Source organism: Perca fluviatilis, chromosome 2, assembly GCF_010015445.1.
Source record: "Perca fluviatilis chromosome 2, GENO_Pfluv_1.0, whole genome shotgun sequence".
NCBI classification, from domain to species: domain Eukaryota; kingdom Metazoa; phylum Chordata; class Actinopteri; order Perciformes; family Percidae; genus Perca; species Perca fluviatilis.
Window position 1 is genome coordinate 37,515,472 of NC_053113.1, and position 20,277 is coordinate 37,535,748.

At 41.5% G+C, this 20,277-nt stretch overlaps 1 protein-coding gene across 2 annotated transcripts in view; it reads right to left on the bottom strand.

Moving 5' to 3' along the window:
• Window positions 1-20,277, bottom strand: part of traf4a (tnf receptor-associated factor 4a) — a 42,088-nt gene that overhangs the window by 12,046 nt on the left and 9,765 nt on the right. Inside the window, exons 2-3 of one of the 2 annotated variants that reach the window (XM_039785832.1) lie at window positions 16,909-17,018; window positions 3,994-4,045 (exon numbers count right to left, since the gene is read on the bottom strand). In XM_039785832.1, coding sequence (XP_039641766.1) covers window positions 3,994-4,045; window positions 16,909-16,913 — 57 coding nt within the window. In that variant the 5' untranslated portion in view covers window positions 16,914-17,018. The remainder of the gene's footprint in view (window positions 1-3,993; window positions 4,046-16,908; window positions 17,019-20,277) is intronic. The other variant, XM_039785824.1, reaches the window with a different exon arrangement.

The window sequence follows — 20,277 nt, forward strand, 5'->3', positions numbered from 1 at the left end:
CCTGTTCTCTAAGAAATTTAGAATAAAAGAAATAAATACACCTGGAACCTGAAACCTGGAAGCTGGAACCTGAAAGCTTATTTACAATGATGTGTGGTTGTATCGTATTGAATGCTGAGCTAAAATCATAATACAGAATTCTCACACACCGTCCCCCTGCATCCAGGTGAGCATAGACACTGTCCAATTTACAGACAATAGCATTCTCTGCCCCTCTCCCTTTCTGATAAGCAAATTGGCAGGGGTCAAGATAATTCTCTACATGAGGCTTTAGACTATTTAACACAATTCTCTCACATACCTTCATAGCTATGGAGGTTAGCGCCACTGGTCTTAGATCATTCATACACTCAACAATTTTCTTTTTAGGTACTGGTATAATGCAAGATTGTTTCCATAAATCCGGTAACACTTTATGAGAGAAACAATAATTAAAAATACTTGAAAAAATGCTTTTTAATACTTTTGGAGATAGTCCATCTGGACCTGCTGCTTTGGTAGCTTTCAGCCTCATAAACATACCATATACCTCCTGATTATTTGTTTGCAGGCTATAGTTATCATCCTCTGTGCTGCCAATCATTTCCTTGAGTCTTTGTCTTTCATCAGAAAAGTCTATTTTATCAAATCTATTATAGAAATGATTTAGATTATTAGCATATTCCCTTGTGCCATTTAACTGGGATCTATTTACCTTCCCTTTCCCTGCATATCCGCTCATTAACCGCATTCCTTCCCAGACTTTCTTCATATCATTTTCTTTAAAATAATTTTCTATTTCGCATTTATACCGATATTTCTCTTTGTTTATTTCCCTTTTAAGTTCTTTATGGATCTTTTTCAGTGTATTCTTGTCTCCCCTAGCAAAGGATTTCCTTTTGTCATTAATTAACCTTTTAATTTCAGCATTCATCCATGGTTTACAATTTGCATATACCTTAACCCTTTTTTCCTGTACAACCATATCATTGCAAAATTGTTTAGCATCATCTGTGTCGATCGGAATTCAGAAATCAACTTATTTGCTGCAGTTCATTACTCATATCACTTCTAATTTTACCTGGCTAGTTAACATTTAACCCCTTCTAAAACCAACTAAACAAACTAAATACACTGTGTAAGTAAGTCAGCTTTAGAGCTGCTGGTTGCCGTATTTGGCGACAGAGCCAGGCTAGCTGAGCAGAGCTGAGATGGGTATTGATCGGTGTCTCTCTGTAGATAGAACTTTATTTATCCGAGGGAAATCGTGCAGCAGTTGCAGTGCAAAGTAGTAAAGACTGAATGCATGTTGGTTTCTACATCATATCATACAAGACTGAATGTCCACACAAACACACACACACACACACGGTTACTGGGCGATGGGGATAAGTCAGTTTTCTGCCCAAACACCCCAAATCCCCCCACACTGTCCTGGGGATTTACAGCTCTGCTCTGCATCTCCATCCCCCCATGCTGTCACACAAGCACAGCACTGGTCAAACAAGAAAATCCACTTCCTCAAAATGTCACAACAGCCCTCTAAACAAATAACAGCTCAGGGATGGCCCGACTGTGCTCACGTGCCGAAACATGGGAGCCATCGCTTTCAAATAAAAAGTTCATTTAGAAAATAATTTACCATAAAACACTTCTCTCACTCATTGTTTCTAGCTGCTGTGTTAGGGGATAGATGCCTCTGCCAAACTAAATATGTGTTTTAACCTGTTCAAACTAATATATCTAACATTAAAACTGATGCTTTGACTTGCTGCACTTTTAGAGCAGAAGCAGGCGTTTTTTTGCTGCCATAATCACATTCTTTTAGCAGAGTTAAAGCGGGGGAAAAAAACCCTCTAAAGCAAACTGAAACACTCTCTTATTGTTCCAGTCTTGGAATCTGCAGGGAGCCGGCAATAATGACCTTTTAATAACTTAGTCCCAGGCAGATCAGGGGGGTTAAGCTCTTTGGAGCTTCTACTCAGGGTTTTATTCTGTCTGCTTTAGCCATTGTTAGTCACACACTACTACTACTACTACTACTACTACTACTACTACTACTACTACTACTACTACTACTACTACTACTACTACTACTACTACTGCTACTGCTGCTGCTGCTGCTGCTGCTGCTGCTGCTGCAGCAGCAGCACAATCCTTTAATGACTGCAACCCTCTTGTTCTGTTGGAGCGAGGTTGTGTTTGTGCACGTTTTTTGAAGGACAGTGTGCAGCAAGCACTACAATAACCCTGACAGTAGACCACCAGGACGGGGTAATTTGCAGGCGACTGGGAGCCTTGGTAAATAACAATGTCTGACAGGTGTGCCACGAGCACATCCTTCCCGTTGGGAGTCCCTGCTATTACAGGCGGATTCATCACTCTTAGCACAGCATGCAGACCTGCGCTGCTGCAGCTCCGGGTTAATGGCTCAATGGCTAATTCAGGCTAATGCTAACTAACCATATTGGAGAATTACATACTGCAGTCTTCCTTCAAATTGATGGCAAAAGTTGCTCAGAAACAGGGACGATCATTAACTGTTTGTTGGTTTAAATCTCTCATGCATAGTTCAGAATTAAGCCTCTATCCTATCCTATCCTATCCTATCCAGTTCAGATGAAAATGTCAGTTTACAGTTTTATTTTCTTCTGGAAGAGATTTATTTGGTGAAAAATGTGTGGTTCAGAAGAACTGAACGGTCTGAAATGAAATGAAATGCAACTACCTACTCTGGGTTTAAGGGATAATATGTTGCGCTTTCTTCAAAAAACTATGTATAGACCCTGCCCTCTGCCTGTATTCTCTCTTTTCTTTTCCTTTGTGAGGGACGTTTCTTGGCAATACTAAAGACTACTAAAGAGACTTTGGGCCCCACCTGGGTGTGTAGCCCCCAGCCAGTGGCTCTAGGGACGGCAATGTCTGTCAGTTGGTCCACCGCTTTGGTCCAGACTAAAATATCTCAACAACTACTGGATGGATTTCCATGAATTTTGTATACATATTGATGTCCCCCTCAGAATAAATGTAATTACTTTTGGTGATCCTCTGAAATGTAACTTAAAGCATCCCTATTAGTGGTGTGCGAGAATCGATCCGATACCAAGTAAACACATGGCCAGTATCGCCAATACCGATACGATACCGATTTTTTTTTTATAATTAAGGTGGATGCATCTGAATACATTTTCATGACCTTTAAGTGGTTTTGTGGTTTTTCCTTTGGATTATTAATAAATTAAAACCCAGGACAGAATTTTTTCATATGCTTATATAAATGTGTTGTGTAACCACTGTATCTTACGGACTTTTTACAAATTATACAGCTTGCTGCTGTTTCATTTTTGGCCTGAAAATATCGCCACACGGCGCTCCTCTTCCTCTCTGCCATTCTCAGCTCCGTCTCTGTCCTGCTTGTGTGTGTGTGTGTGTGCTCCTGGCCGCCACCGGGCCGGGCTGCTTGCTTGTTTGTTTGCGTGGCGCCGCTGAGTCACGTGACGGTACAACATCAAATCACAAGAGGGGGGGGAGGAGGAGCAACATGTGCCTGCTCTGCGCTGTGACACAGACCCAGTCAGACAGGTCGCCTCTCTGATGAAACCGCAGCAGTGCATACTGGAGAGGAACTGAAACTAAAGTATCCATCTCATTACACTATTATTGATCAATATCAATACCAACGTTGCTATTGATATTATCAATATTTGGATCGATCCGCCCACCACTAATCCCTATTAGTCTCAACTGTACTTTGTGTTTAGTGCTAAATAGCAAAATGTGCTAAAATGCAAAGCTAAAATGGTGATCATGGTAAACCTACATAACATCAGCATGTTAGCGTTGTCATTGTGAGCATGTCAGCCTTTAGCTTAAAGCACCACTGTGCCTGAGTACAGCCTCACAGAGCCGGCAGCATGACTCTGAAAAGTCTTATATAAATAGAGTTATTGCTATCATATTTGAGAAGAAAACGATTGCGTGAATAATAGTTTGTGGTGAGAGTGTTAATCGTACCTTGGCATAGTCCAATGGCAGCTGGTCCTCCGGACACTTGAAGACGCCCTCACTGCAACAAAACAACAGAAAAGTTTTATTATTAGGATCACTCCAAAGAAAAGATGACTGCAGACAAAAACAATTTGCACGCATCTCATGAGGACATTCAGCCATTTTTAAAATCACATTCAGCGTTCGGTGAGATTACTAACTCTGACCCTGACTGGGAACAACCGGAGCGAAAAGGCACTTCAGCCTGCAAGAACAGCACGGCATCGCCTTTAGTTTTATTCTGTCTCTTCAAACACTCTTAATATGAGAAGTTCTCTGACTCATCACACACACTGCACACTAAAGTCAGATATTTGAGCTTCTGGCTTCAGTGACACTGGCTCTTTCATCTTCTCCCTCTCAGAGCAAACATCTGCACAGATTTCATTACAACCGAGGACAAAACTATTGGAACCTGATTGCTTTATTTATAACACATATAGAGATGATTGATGATCCACTTCCCAGATACTCTAGAGATTCTCTCCCAGCTTAGAGCGAGTGTTCAATTTTTCCCTTGTTTCGCAGTCTAGATAACAATGAGCTAGTTTCAACAGGCTTCTGTTTTCCTGAGAATAAAGCAGTGTAAGACTTGCCTTCATGCTCCAGGCTCTTCCTCAGGAAAAACAGACAATTTGCTGATTTGTGAGTGAGTAGAGTTTTTTTGTTCTTTTTCTCCTCCAGCAGTTTAACCTAAAATAAGATTTTACTACAGGCTCCAGCTCATTTGGTGGCGCCACGGAGGAACCCTTACTGGCCTGTTTTAGGGCCAGATGAGCGAGTGCCATGGCTCATTAGGATGTCCCTACCCTGATGTCATCATGAAATATTCACACTTGTAAATAATAGAGGCAGCAGCCAGTAGGGGTAAGCTGCTAAACATGATCTAAGCTTGCAGCTGCACAGCAAAACCATCCAGACACACAAAAAAAAGACTTAAAAAACACAGAAAAAGGCAATCGGAGGCTGATCTCTCGAGATGTCAGCGGTGCCACAACTGTCTCGAGCCCCCTGCTGTTTCTGGATCAGAGATGCTCTCATGGACTGTCTTTATTTCCATGTCTACTATTTTGAAAAAACGATTTTAAGATTCATTACTTGTCAGATTTGCTGCTTTTTTCAGTTTTATGGGACAGTAAGCTAACACCTTTGGGTTTTAGATAGTTGGTCGGACAAAACAAGATATTTAAAGATGTCAAGTTTGGGATTATGGGAACCACTGAAAGTCATTTTGACAATTCATGGACCAAATTAATTATTGGTCAATCAGGTAATAATCTTTATCTGAAGCTAAATAGGTTTTGTTTTTCACATGAAATCTACTGAAACGGCAGACAACAGAGATGTACAGAAATTAGTTTTTGTTCCAAAGTCACAAGCCCTGAAGCTTGATCTGTCCTCCCGTGCAAAGAGGCCACTCGAACCCCGACCATGCCTAAATTATGTTTAAACTAATTAAGGGACAACAGTGTGCAAACAGTCAGTGTTTTGCCTCATGCTTTAACATGGCTGGCTGCAGTGTCACCTGACCGTGGCTCCCAGAGGCACAGCGACATGTGACAGGATGGGAGTGCATATGCATTTCGCCCCGTCTACCCAGCTGCTATGAAACAAGGGGAGGGGTAGGGAGCAGAGGTTAGGCCTGAGAGGGAGGGAGGGTTGACGAAAAGGGGGGAGCGGAGGAGGGAGGTTAATGCATGACGAGACAGCAGTAATTCTCCTCCATTAGGGTCACTGTGTCAGCTGGGAGCTGGAGACCAATTAACAAGCCACAAAGGGCTGTAAAAGAGGGTCAATCGATGAGAGGCAAGGAGAGCCCAGTCAGCATCTCATGTGTAGAGTGAAATCATTTACAGTACTCATCGCCATCACCGAGGAATCATCTCACACTGTGGAGTACAGCGAGCACCACAACCACGCAGCGAGAGGAGATAGGAAGCGACAGGCTCTCAGCTCTGGACAGGGGACAGTCAGAGGCCCCGTCCAGCTCGGGCCCCGTATCTGACACACAGAGAGGCAGACAGGCGAAAAGAGCCAAGTCACAGACTGTCAGGATAATTCCTCCCCTGGTCTCAGAGAAGCTCCCGCAGCCACACATTCATGTGCTCGGGCCCCACCGCTGAGAATACCGCTCGACTTGGTCTTGGTCGCTCGTGAGTCGAATTTGCTGCCGCTTTGTGACAGCACATTAGCAGTGAAAGGTTGGGCCGTTGTGCAACGCAGCTCCAGTTCAATTACATCCATCTTCTCAGACTACTGAGGGCTTTCTAGAAGAGACTAGAGAGCAGCATGACCAAAAGAGCTGAATATCACAAATAGGGCTTTGTTTTTCAAATCAATTTGATAATTAGTTTGTATTTTTTTTTGAAAATTGCTTAAAATTAAATTACAGATTGCAGACGCCAAGGATTCAAATGCCTTCTTTTGTCTGACCAATAGTCCAAAACCAAAAGATTTATCACAGTGAAAAAAAACATAAACATAAAAGCAGCAATACTCAGAGAAGCTACATGGATCCAATGGATGTTTAGCATTTTTACCATACTAGTGGCTTTAAATTAGCAAATATTATATTATACATGCTTACCTAAGATACTGAACATGGTAAACACTACATCTGCTAAAACATCAGCATGCTAGCATTGTCATTGTGAGCATGTTAGCATGCTTAGCAGCATTGAGCTTGAACTACACCCTCACAACTGCTAGCAGTTTATTTGTCTTTGGCATGTTAGACACTTAATGAAACAAATAAATAGAAATAGATTAACAGAATTATTTCCAATTTATTTTGCTTTGATTAATTTGATTGATTGATTGATTAGATTGACTAATGCTTTTGACTGTAATCGCAAATTTGACTCAAAGCCAACATCTATTGAACACCTTTGAAACAATTAGTTGCTTAAAATCTCAGAAAACAATGTTGATATTTGATTCACCCTACAAATGCTAAATGTTTGTCGATCCCAGCTTTTAAAATGTGACAATTTTCTCTTTTATACGGTTTAAATATTTTGGGGTTTTGGGCTGTTGGTCAGACAAACAAGCAATCTGAAAAAGTCACCTTGGGCCCTGGATTAATGTAGAAATAGAGAGAAGAGAAGTTAATCAGAAGGCATAATCGTTAGTTGCAGCCCTAATGCAGTCATTAAAGGATAAACACAACTGTTACACAAAGCATAAAAGGGACAACTCCTTTGTTCACATCCTTGCAAGTGAGAACTTGTACCTCACAAACAGCCAGGCTCTTTAAAAACAAGTTTCCCACAAATGTTTGCCTCCCACAGATCTTTGACCACAATTCACACCCTCGTCAGTGAACATCCAGGGTGAGAGGCCGATAAACAAGTGTTTCGTGTTGGGATGTCACAGGGGAGCAGCTTAAGACCGGACAGCATACAGTATAAAACAATCACCTCATTAAAATTTCATCGCCTCCTTCTGTCCGCTCGTACTGCGAGAGCAGCCGAGGCTCTACAGCTGCTCTGCTGCCCGGACCATCATGTTTAAATCACCTAAAATTCACTGTCAAGACAAGGGCACACACATTATCACGTTGTGTTGGCTTGTAGCAAACACATTCACCCCCCTCTGCAGGTGAAATGCACCCACTCGTCAGAACCATCATTGCCTTGGACCTTAAATCCCTCTCCCATCTTATTGACCCCCTCTCAAATCTTTTCAGGTGCAGATTAAACAGCCATCCATTCATCCAGCCGATACCACGAGGACAGCCGTCACAACATGCTTCATCACTCTGCACACAGCTCCTGACAGGCAGACGGTGAGAAGTACAAATCCCTCAGGTTTAATCTCACCGGAGGGTATTTTTTTTCTTTTCGTTTTTTTCCAGGCGACAGCGTCCAGCCTGAAGGCCACACAGAGCAGGCATGTTTGTGACAGTAACCTTGAATCCTGCTCTATATTAAGAGACTCCTAAACAAACCTCCCTGTGTTTGTCATTGGAGAGGCCAGGGCTGTCGAGACACACTAAACAAACTAAATCAAAAGCATGAGGCCTTTGCAAGTCTGTGGCACATTAACACTCTAAACAGACCTCTGTCACATGAGGTATTTTCTCAGATAGCGTCGAGGAGGCTCGACTGAACTGCCTGCTTCTCTCCTGTTGGAGCTCACCGCCAGCTTTTATGTTCATCCTCGTGCTAAACCCTTTGCTGTCTTTTCAAGTTATAACCAGGATTAACTTCTCATATACACAAACAAAACCTTAAATTCCACCAGCGCCCTCCGTTCAGGCTCTACGTCTCACAGCTGAAACCAAACTCCCTGCTTCTCCCCTCAGGAAGTGGAAGAGAAAACAGGAATTTGGTTTTTATCTCAGATAGAGTTCCTATAATCACTCCAAATCTAGGCTGGTTTTCAGTTTGTGTGCATAAGACTGTGTGCAGTCATGACATTAAGATGATATAATATGAGTGACTTTGGACAGCAACTTCCACTTTAATTATGGAAGCTTCACAAAGAGGAAAAAAAAAAATGTTTTTCCAAAGATTTAATAGATTATTTTTGTTTTCCCAGCTGTCTCTGGAGCTGTCTCACCACAACCCACAATGTGTTGTAATTTCTTCCAAATGAAATTAAGGATGTGCCTGTGAGTTTCTGTTGCTCAAGCATATCTGAAGCAATGCTGTAGTTTTTCAGTGGAGGATAAACCTAATTCAGTATGTGTACGGTCATCTTTGAGTATTATTTTCTAAACTATTCTTTTTTTTTATGTTTGTGTTTTTAATGTTATCTGTTGATCGATGGAGCAGACGATGCAAGAACATTTTCTGTGTGAACAGACAATAAAGTTGTATCTTATCTTATCTTATAGTTCATGAAGTCAGTTCTCCCTACCTAGACTTTAAAGCTGCAGAAGGTGTTCGGCCTGCAGAAGCTCTTCCTCTCATCCTTAGCGAGCTGGATTAACGCCCTAATGTGAGCAGTCGGTGCTAAATAAAGTGGCCCCTAAACTAGGTTTGAGTGACGGGGACTAAGGCCGGGTGGGGTTTCCACCTGTGGAATCGGATACACCGGGAGCGCAAAGCTCCCTTCGCCCACGGCTGATTTGGCATTCGTCTAAGCTCTCTCCAGCCCTCTCATTTGTCTGGAAAGGGAGGAGCAGCTCCTACTTTCACAGAGTGTGATGACAACACCCACCCACAGGTGGATCGACTGCTCCTTTACAAGCGTCCTGTGGGACATCCACACAGAGTGATGCTGTGACAGCTTCTTGTGTGGGATTTAATACCTACAAAATAAGCTGTCCATACCTGTGGTTTGCCAGAGATTACATTGTGTATACGCCCTCTGACATCCTCTTCTGCCACTTCTATAGGAAGGTGTTGCTAATGTCTATGAATAGGTCACTTTCTAACACACTAATGCAACGTACGTGATCGGAATAAATGAGTTCAGAAGAGCCTGTTTTACACGGAGCTCGGCCTGTTGGTCACCTCGTCCAATATCTAACACTAAAACCACCAACATCTGTCTCCAGTAGGGAACCCATACATGCTAATGCTGTAAAATACATAGACTACTACAACCATCTAAAGTGTGAAGAGAGAAGTTGAAATGACGTCAATTAAGAACTATGTTGATGATCGATTAAGACGTTTTCAAGTTAGAAATCCAAATATTCCCTCCTTTAAGCTTCTCAAATGTAATTTTTTATGTAAATGGAATATTTTTGATCTGATGACATCACGTTTGGCTCTAGGAAAAGCTTCTGATGTTACATGGGCCAAACGATTAATAGATTGATGTAGATAGACAGCATTTATGAAATTACATTTTACAGTCAGCCCTAAACTGAATATCTTTTGGTTTTTGACCGTTAGTTGGAAAAACCAAGCAATTTGAAAGTGTCATGTTTGTAAATCATAACATAACATAAAACAATTGGCGGATTGATCAATTAGGAAAATTATCATTAGTCTCAGACCTAGTGAAAAGCTATAAACCTTTTAAGTGATCCAAAGTTGGAACTGGTTTCATCTGTTGATTCACACTAATATTAGTAGCTGTCCCTGTAAACAAAGCAAGTTAAATACAAAATCTTGCAGGATTATTTTTGTCCTTCCAACACCGAGCAAAGCCTTTTTAGCCGGTTCAACAGAGGATACTTAAATTCTCTTTTCTGTTTTATGAGACCGGTATAACCTGCCATCCTCCTGTAATTTTATTTAAATTTACTGAGGTCTTCTGTGTGCTTAATCATGTTCCAATCTGCTCTGTCCTTACTTTGTGAAGTAATAATCTTGTCATTAATTACTGACCATATTTCACCAAACACAGGAGTCCTCTAATGAATATTAGCCCACTGTGATTTACTATTTCACAATCGGCTGAGTATAAAGGCAGTAAATGTGAGTGAAAAATAGACTTTTTTTTTATCATTGATTTCTCCAAAAAGCAGAGAAGACTAGGGATACATTCTTAAAAGGACCTGTTAATCCTAGTCTGGTGCAAACACAATATTTTTTTTTCTACATTTAGATGTTTGATGGATTTCAGGAACCTGCTTGTTGAGTTTAGTGCCCGCCTGTCCAGAATATGACACCTGTAAAATCCCATCCAACTTCCTCGGCTGGTCACTAACAGCCACTGGCAGCTGTTTAAGATGAAGTAACAATGGCTGACAGTCTGCAGGTCATGGTCATCAACAAGACAGACATAAATTACATCTGACTCAGTGTTAGACAACCCTAAAAAGACAGGCGGAAAATTAAACTACTTCCAGTGGTGATTACACATATTCATATAAATCAAGCACTGCTCAACTTTACAGTTCAGTTTAAAATCTCTATTTTATGCTTCCTTGTCCAGACGAATACTATTTTTATTATGTTCCCTTGTCAAAGCAGGAATAAAATGATGCAAGTGGGAGAAAGGCACTACTACGAGAGAGAGAGAAAAAGAGTGAGTGAGTGAGTGTGTGTGTGTGTGTGTCTGGCCTCTTTCCCTGGCTTCATCTCCTATGTAACACACTTACTGGGACCAAATGTGGACCAAGATAGAATAGCCTTTGAAAAGGAAGGTTTTATTATGAGCTACACTGAGACTATACCTACAAAATGCGAACAGAAGAAAGCGTGTTTTGATGCTTTTGTTTGCTTTCTTTTGTGTAGTTGCAGAGATAATTTTACAAACATACACTGTGGATCCTGACGGTCAGGACACCTGAGGCCATGCTTGCTCATGCCGTCATCACTTATGTAATGATATTCAGTTCTCCTTGCAGTTCACCTCACCGTGCTGACATTTGTGAGCACAAGCCATCTGTGAGAGAGTTCACACAGCTATAAAGCGTCCAAAGGTCAACAAATTCTCAGATTGTTTTTCTTAAATGTCAGTTTTGCAGTGGCACCGGCAGCAGATAAAGAGTAATATTACTGCGTACTGTAGTTTTTTTTAAATGACTCTGATGGAGCTTAATGTGCCTATAAGATGTAACTCAGAAAGACCATGTTCCTGTACAGAAATTGTGTGTTGCCAATGTCAACCCACTCATTTTACTTGAAATGTAAAAACACAGAAAGAGCACACAAACAAAGAACTACAGCCCACAAAACTTCAGTTTTTCTGCATTAATAGGACAAATGATTGAACTATGGCATACAATAAACCAATATTCTAAAACTGTTGATAGAGGAACTTCTGATCAACAAATTATGCAGTTAATGGTGTAATAATCCTGTTTATTTTATCGGTTAATTATATGATCCCTACCTGTTTACTTTTGGCATGTACTGTATATATTTTGGATTTGGACTTTACTGTTAACCATTTTTTAATTTATGACACTTACCGTACATTTCTGGCATTGTGCATTTAGTTTTTCCACTTTATTACCTATACCTATAATCTTTATTGTTTATATTTTGTTTATTTGCACTCCTACTTTGTACTGCAAGTGCTGAACAAAAATGTCTCTTGGGATAAATACAATTCTATATCCTATCATATCTTCTAATCTAATCTAATCCTATTAACAGAATGAATTTCACATTGATGATAAGGTCACCTACACATAAGGGCTTGGGAGAACATTATTATGGTTTTGTTTTTTACAGTATGTTCAGAACTACATTTCCTGGACTGAAATATTTTGCTTGTGCGATTATAAAAAGTAGCTCCAAGAAGCTGGCGAGGCGGAATTAGACAGTCAGTTTGAATTTGTGAGCAATTAATACAATGACTCATCAAATTGCCAGAGGTGCAGCTTAGAAAACACCATGCCATGACAGCAAACCATAAAAAAAAGAGCCACCTGCCAGAGGACTAGCTGGCTACAAAGAGAGTGAGAGGAAGGAAGGAAGGAAGGAAGGAAGGAAGGAAGGAAGGAAGGAAGGAAGGAAGGAAGGAAGGATGGATGAATAGACCGATAGAGGGAGGGTCAGAGAGAGGAGGAGGAGCAGCCATCTGCAGGCCGAGCGCAAGCCTGCGAGATGCCATAATCCATCGTTAAGTGTGTGAGGAGGGTAGACAGCGCTTAGAAGTTTTTATAATCCCCTCACACGGTCTCCTTCCATCAGTGTGATCGGGCTTTGACATGGAGTCTTTATCAGAGAGGGGAGGGTTATAACATGGAATGCTAATCCAGCTCTTCTCAGTTTGTTTCTGTTGACTCTGAATGTATATGGGATTAGTTTTGTGACTTTAATTCCAAGCAAAACTTCTCAAGTATCAAACAAAAAACACTAACTCAAGCAAAAAAACTTGTCACCTCAAAAGGTAAAACTTAAAACTTGTTGTGTGGAGTGGTTTGTGTGTCCTCCAAAGTTTAACGTTAGCTCAGCTGCACTGAAACGTCAGGGGGCAGGCAGGCACTGAGCTGTCACTCAAACTCACTCCGACAACTCATTAGCCAATGGGGACGCACCCCTGTAAAACCCGCCCACAAAAACTCAGGGAGCGCAAACGAGAAAGCTGGGAGCATGACTGCAAACATGATGGAGAGAGCAAAATACTGATCATTGAGAAAGAAGCAGAGGGAACTGTAAACAATAGGACATAATATCAAACAAATAAAATACCAATAGTTTACGACTACACAAATGTTTTGTTTGCAAGTTTTAAGTTTTACCTCTGGAGGTGACAATTTTTTTGCTTGAGTTACTGTTTTTTGTTTGATACTTAAGAAGTTTTGCTTGGAATTAAAAGTCACAAAACTAATCCCATAAATGTATAGCCTTCATAAACTCCAGTTGTGTAGGACTTCCTCTTAACTCGCACCTACGATATTAGGAGTTCAGAGAAATAGTAGCGATAGTTAGATATTTGATTGCTGTTTTGCAGGGAGTTCGATGAGAAGATAGACACCACTCTTATGTCTGTACGGCAAATATGAAGCTACAGCCGGTTATCTTAGCTTAGCATAAATACTGGAAACAGGTGGAAATAGCTGGCTCTGTCCTAACAATATATGCCTAGCAGCACTAATAAAGCTAATTAATTAACAAGTTATACCTTCTGTCTGTTAAATTTGAAGCTAGCTCCAGCAGCTAGTTATCTCAATTTAGCATTTACTAAGACCGGAAACAGCTAGTCTGGTTTTATGAAGGGTTTTGTACAGATTACAAGGTATAAAATGTTAGCTTTAGAGGTGGCTTTTGTAACCTTTAAATAGACATATGCTAGCGGTTTCTCCCTGTTTCAAATCTTCGTCATATTGGGCAGACAAACATAAGAGTGGTATCAATCTTTGCATCTAACTCCAAAAACACCAGCAGCTAGTTAACTTAGCTAAGCACAAAGACTGCTTATTATCTTAGCATAAAGACGGGGGACAGGGGGGAAACAGCTAGCTTTTCTATAGCTTGTTGTTTTGTTTTTGTACAGATTTAACAAAAGGGATATAATGTCAGAGACATTTTTGTTACCTTTGGACAGAGCCAGGCTCGCTGTTTCCCCCCCGTTTCCAGTCTGGTGCTAAGCTAAGCTAACTGGCCGTTGTTGGCTTTACCATATTAGACAAGAGAGTGGTATCGATCTTCTCATCTAAGAAAAGAAAATAAGCACATTTCCTGAAATATCAAACAATTTCTTAACATCCTGTTAAAATAACTGTTTGACATACGCATTTCAGTCTCAGTTATGCAGTGTCATATCTATACAGATTAGCAGCCAATCAAATAAATAAAACAGCAAATGTTAAAGAATGCTGTAGGATCTTTTGTTTTCCTGGTCGATTTCATCCCCCAGATTATGCGCTGTATGCAGGAGGTACAGAAAATCAATCCACTTTCATTAACTGCTGCTGATCTGGGTGCAGGGTGGTGGGGGGGGGGGTTTGAGAAAGAAGTCTGTCCCATCAATTGTATCGGGAGCTGAGCTCATGCATGCAATGCAGTACAGTCACCCTCACCCATGCAGTACACAGCAAAAGCAGAGACCACCATAACGGAGGCGTACCCAGGCCTGCACTGCACACATGAAAGGAAAGGAAGGCTTAAAAGGAGATGCTTTATGTTTGATCTGGTTGAAGGGTGGTTTGTGGAGGGGCGGGTGGAGGACTGTGCCTGGAGATCAATGAAAGTCCCGAGCTTTAACATGTCACACATGTGAGAAGGACCTACTGGTCTGTGAAAAGTGCTAAAAGCTGCTGTCAAGGTTGCAGCAGTAAGTGTGAATAACCCCACTCTCCATTTTACTACCCACTGTCACGCATTTGTGAAAAAGAGTGATCAACTGTTATTCCACCAACTCAGCCCAAATGGAAGCAGTTACATGTTGTAAATTTCTCCAGACACGTGTAAATTTGAGCTGTTTTAATCACAGATGGCTGGTCTAATTTTAGCTCAGCTTCAGAGGACAGATTTCTGCTCAAAAGGCCTATTTGCAGCGATGGCGGCTGGCTTCGAGGAGCTGCCACGCTGCCACGCTAATCCTGTGGAATGCCTGCACTGGACGGAGGGGCTCTGAGATTGCCAAGGCATTGCCTGGCCTATTAAAAAGGAGAGCTGCCTGCCAACTATATGCATATGGCGCTGGAGAAGGAGCACTAGACACAGTTGGCTCATTTTTCCTTCGAACGGCATTAATGAATCAGCTATTGGAGTCACAATCATCGAGAAGCACAGCATGAAATCACAGCACTAATACAGATTAAACTGTGTGGAAGCAGCAGTGCGCTTCAGGCCATTGTACAAGCTGTCTTTCAGAATGAGAGAAAATGCATTTTTATCAGTATGCGAATGCTGCAATAAAAAAGGTAGCCTATCATTCAGTTTGAGGACATTTTGGGAAAACAGGCTTATTCGCTTTCTTGCTGAGAGCTTCTCCCATACTATACGGTAATTCCTCTACTGTGCGACAGTAAGTCGCCTGGTTATGACACAATCGTTAGCCTATTTTTACAAAAACGTCTGCTACGGAGCCATAACGTGAGGTACAACGTAATGGAGCCTTTTATACATTGTCGTGTTTCTTTAGAAATAAACAATGGACAAATAGAGTCAGATGTAAAGTTATTCACTGTCAAAGGGACGCCAAAATAAATGGCAGTCAATGGAATGCTAACGGGAGGTGATGGCTTGGTGGCATCGAAATGGCGCCATAGGAGCTACGCGTTCCGGGGAGAGGCTTACCCCCTTGGTTTAATCCATACAAAAGCCTGTTTCCGATCTTTATGCTAAACGACTGCTAGCTGTAATGTTAGCTTCATGTTCAGCGGACAGATATGGAAGCTGCATCGATCTTATCTAACTCTGCAAACATGTTGTTGATGGCCAGAATATGTGACAGATGGTTGGGTTAGGAGGTTAATGCCCTGGAAATCCAGAGTATTATAAAGCATTTCACTTTTAACACACTTTCTTTGATTAGTTAGGACAGTAGCAGATAAATCAGTCCTTCAAAAAATAATTAGAAAATTAAAAAAAAAAAAAAAAGGCAAAAAAGAGGGGTGGAAAAGAAAGGGGGGGGGGTGAGAAAAAAAAAAAAAACAAAAAAAAAAAAAATGGTGGAGGGGTTTTCCCCCCCCCCCCCAAAAAAAAAAAAAAAAAAAAAAAAAAATCAATCCTGACACAAAATCCCATGAGGTGTTGGTGTTAAAAAGCTATTAAAATTTTAAAAAGGTTTTTACATCCAGAGGTTTTATGCTCCTTTAACCAATTAAGACGCTGTATATGAGGTCATCCCAGTAGGATCATTCACAAGCAGTTTCCTAAATTAAGTGGTGTGGATTTCAGCGTGAATTAATGGTCAAAAATCCTTTTTTTGTCAAGACGTCCTTAACTCCTGTGGAAGAATGAAGAGGAATATGCCAATGGCTTGTTAGCTGGTCCTCACGACTCATTATTCCTGCGTAACGACCTCCTTTTGCTCTCCGTAGGATTTGTTTTACGAGTTTCAAAACCACCTCCCACCCCACCAAGATCCCAGCCCAGAGGCCAAGAGGGACAGTTTCTCTTCAAAGAGAATTTACTCTGTTGTTGGCCACCAGAGGAAAGGCATCAATCAGAAGCCACTTAGAAATAAAGTTTCACGATTTAGCAGCACCTATAGACACATGAGCTCATGGCACCAGAGGAGAGAAGTACGAGCTGCGGCTTTGCATTCTCTTCCCATGAATCATGTTTTATAGCAATTCATAAGTCTTTCAGTTCACGCATTTATAGTCTGCTCTCAATGCCAAAACTCATACAGCAGACAAAGAAGACCGTTGTTTTTAATGCTTGCAGATCTACTGCATGCCTCAGAGAAATCTCTCATCACCCTTTAATTAAACTATTCTTTTATTGCAGAGTGACTGTCACTCCTTTGAAAATATGTGGTGCAAAAGTGAGTTGTAAACAAGCTGAGAGGGAAAACAAGACAATATCTGCAACCAAATTTGACTATCAGGTCCAGAAAGGCAGATTATCTCACCTCATTTCTGCATCGCCTCCTCTGCGACCAACAGCAGCAGGTGGGCAGTGCAGATAATCCCTCCAACCAGTAACATCTTATGGACAACAGATCTTTTTATTACCCTGCACCTGTTCACCCCATACACCAGAAAAGGAAATGAAACACAAAAATCTGGTTTTAATCCATTTTACGAAATAATTCCTGCTTGGTAAAATGCTAAAGAGTTAGATTAAATGTATCCCGTTTCAAAGTTACACATTTGAATTGGGTTGGATTATGTGCTGTATGTATATGTGAGTTACACTCAGTATGCTCGTCTGAGGAAAAGTTGCTGTATCGATAAAAACAAAAAGGCGACAAAGTGCGACGGAGACAGACTTAGCGAATAAATCATGTCTCCAATTAATTCGTGAAACAAACATAATTGCCACATTTACATCACGTTTCCCCACATCCAACCGTCTGTGGATTGACTGGCGCTCTTTTAATGACATCATCTAATTGCGCCCTCTTCTTCTTTAATGGCACTCGACAGGAGAATCAGCAGCTGTTAATCTTAATGAACCACTGCACTACATTTGGATGAAAACTTGAATTGTGTCTGCCCTGTATGGAACTGTGGAGAAATAGCTCATCCACCATTGTTTCTTTTCAGTGGGTCACTGCCAATGCTCTGGTTTGGTGCTTTGCTTAGAACACACTATATCAAGTAGCTGTTAACAACAGAAAAAGCAGCTCCGCAGTCATTAACCAGCTCTCTTTTCTTTCCTGTCCTTCACAGATAAGTACTGCACTCAACACAAACGCTGACCTGCTATGTGTGCGCCAGATAGCAGGTGTGGGTAAACCATTATCAGCTTTACTGTGGGAGTTATTTCAGTCCGATCCCACAAGAAGAGGAAGAAAAATGTGCAATGCCCTCTGTGACACATTCATTAATTAGCTAGAAGTGGAGTCCAATCGTACAGAATCATTAAAAGTAACAGAAAATGTGCAGACACCTCTCCTTAACTGTTTGTATTAGACAGAATAGAGACGGGATAACGATTTGGTTTTCCACTTGTCAAAGTCGGTGACCTGCCTCGCTGTGATTCACCGTTATCACAGCCGAGAGCAGGAAGCACAGCCATGGGTCTGATGTGTCATGAGTCACTTGTGATCCTCTCAGGCAGAAAAACTTTTTACCCTCTCAGCCTCGTCTTTCTTCCTCGATGCTGCTCACCTTCAAAAACTAGTCAAAGTGACGTCTCACTTTCCTCTCAGATATCCGAAAAGAAAATGTCATATTTCATGTGAATTTCTTTTAGCATTCCCATTGAACTGCGAGCGGAAAAGCTCCATTTCCTGATTTGTCAGTTAGCTGATTCAGGCCTGTGAGGTGTGCACATCAGTGGCTGTGACAATTTTAGGTCCTGTGCTTTTGTGTCCATGGTAACTGGGAGGGAAGGTGAGGGCTTTTTAGGTATGGGTATGGGTATATGTGTGCGTGCGCGTGTGTGTAGTTTGCAGACACGTGCACTAATTCACCAAAAATGAACAATCACTCATTGCTCCTGTTATCGGCGGTTATAATCTCAGACATGCTGTGGCTCCTGTTTTCCCGTATCAGTTTGAATCTGTAAAGAGTACATGTAGATTAAAACGATACAGGAACCCGCCCCCGGCCTGCACATGCCCCCCCCTGACTGAATGTGAGCCAGCTCAGAGCTGCGCCTCCTGCAGTTGTCCACTTCTCTGCTTCGTGGATGCAATTTCTTTGTTCAGCGAGGCGAGGAGCTGACGTCAATTCGCCTCCTTTGTTTCAAAACGCCTCAGCTGCATTGTTCGTCTAGCATGAATTCTTCAACCTGCCCCTGTTGCCGGGAGCAACAATGAGATAAATGACAAGATTTCAATCAGCGTAACAAGAGCAAAAAAGAAAATAAAAAGAGGAATTAGCAACAATTAGAGATGTCAGCCATTCCTTGTAAGAATAAATCACAGAGGACAATGCAATTTTTAATCTTTGGTTTGCTAAATTATTTGAATAATAGGCAGAGATGTTCCTGAAGGGCTGCAACTGACCATTATTTTTTGAATAATCAATGAATAATATTCAAGCAAAAGTGTCAAATATTCTACTGGCTCGAATATGTGCTGGTTTTTGTTCGGTCCTTTTATGATTGTACGTAGATTTCTTTTCAAACAAAATGACAAAACGAGCAATTTAGAGATGTCAATTTGACATTTCTTTTTGCTATTTTCTGACATTTTATTGACCAAACGATTAATGGAATCCTCGGAAAAGTCATCAGCAGATTAACTGATAATAAAAACGGTAATTAGTTGCCAAGTGAGGTGTCCCATTTGTACATTTACCACCACAATCAGCCAATCCTGTGCCATTTCCACCATGGTTTGGTGAGCTAAGAAAGTCTAGAAAACAAGCGCTCCTTCGCCCTGAACGAGTTGACTGAATGATCCATCTGGACGTGCACCTGACAGAGCGACTTCCTGTGCAGGCTCTTTGATGGGATCAATAGTTGGCTTGTGCAGAGGGAGGAAGGAGCGGGTTCAGGGCATTAACGCTGTGTTGACATATCTGAGAATGAGCTGTGAGACACAACACAAGGGAGTTAGTGTACTTGACAGAGTCATTGAGCTGTTTGGTTAAAGGACCACCACAGCAAACAGCCCAGCTGATGAGAGGAAGGTGGAAGAGTCTTGGCAGGAAGGAAGCGGAAAGGATGAGGGGGCAACTGGCCAATGACCTTAACATTGATGGGGCCCCTGTGGATAAATGACTATAATTCAGGAGTGTGTTTCGCTTCAAGTGAAGGGCTTAACTGCTCTGCCGACACCTGTTCAGCTGTACAGAGGAGCCTTTCACTGAGGACAGGTGCCTGGGCAGTGAGGCGCTCTCTGCTCCGCTCCCAGCTGCTCTCCTTTCAGACCTCCGACTCAGATTCCTCGCATGCCGGCCTGTCAGCTCAGCAACCACTGCAGCGGTCACTCAGCTGCCTCATAGTGAAGACAATTCCCCAATACAAACAATACCTCTGCCAGAGGAGCATCACAGGAGCATCTCACATTAAGGGGGACAAAGTGGAAACACTGCAGGATCAGTGTGTTTATGATACATTGGAATATGCTGCATATTGTGCACTTAAAAAAAAAACTTTTCACGCTCTATGCTAGATGGTGGACAAGTTCCCTAGCTGTAGGTGTAAGCTTTGCTTTCTATATGAATAATAACATGACATCAGTTTGACTCAAATTCAAGAGAAATAGCTTGCTTGCTTTTCTATATAAGTGGGAGTAGTAATTGTTGGTAGGGCTGCAACTAACAGTTATTTTCATTATTTTATTCATTTAATGAATTGGCCAGTTGCTTTCTCAATTAACCAA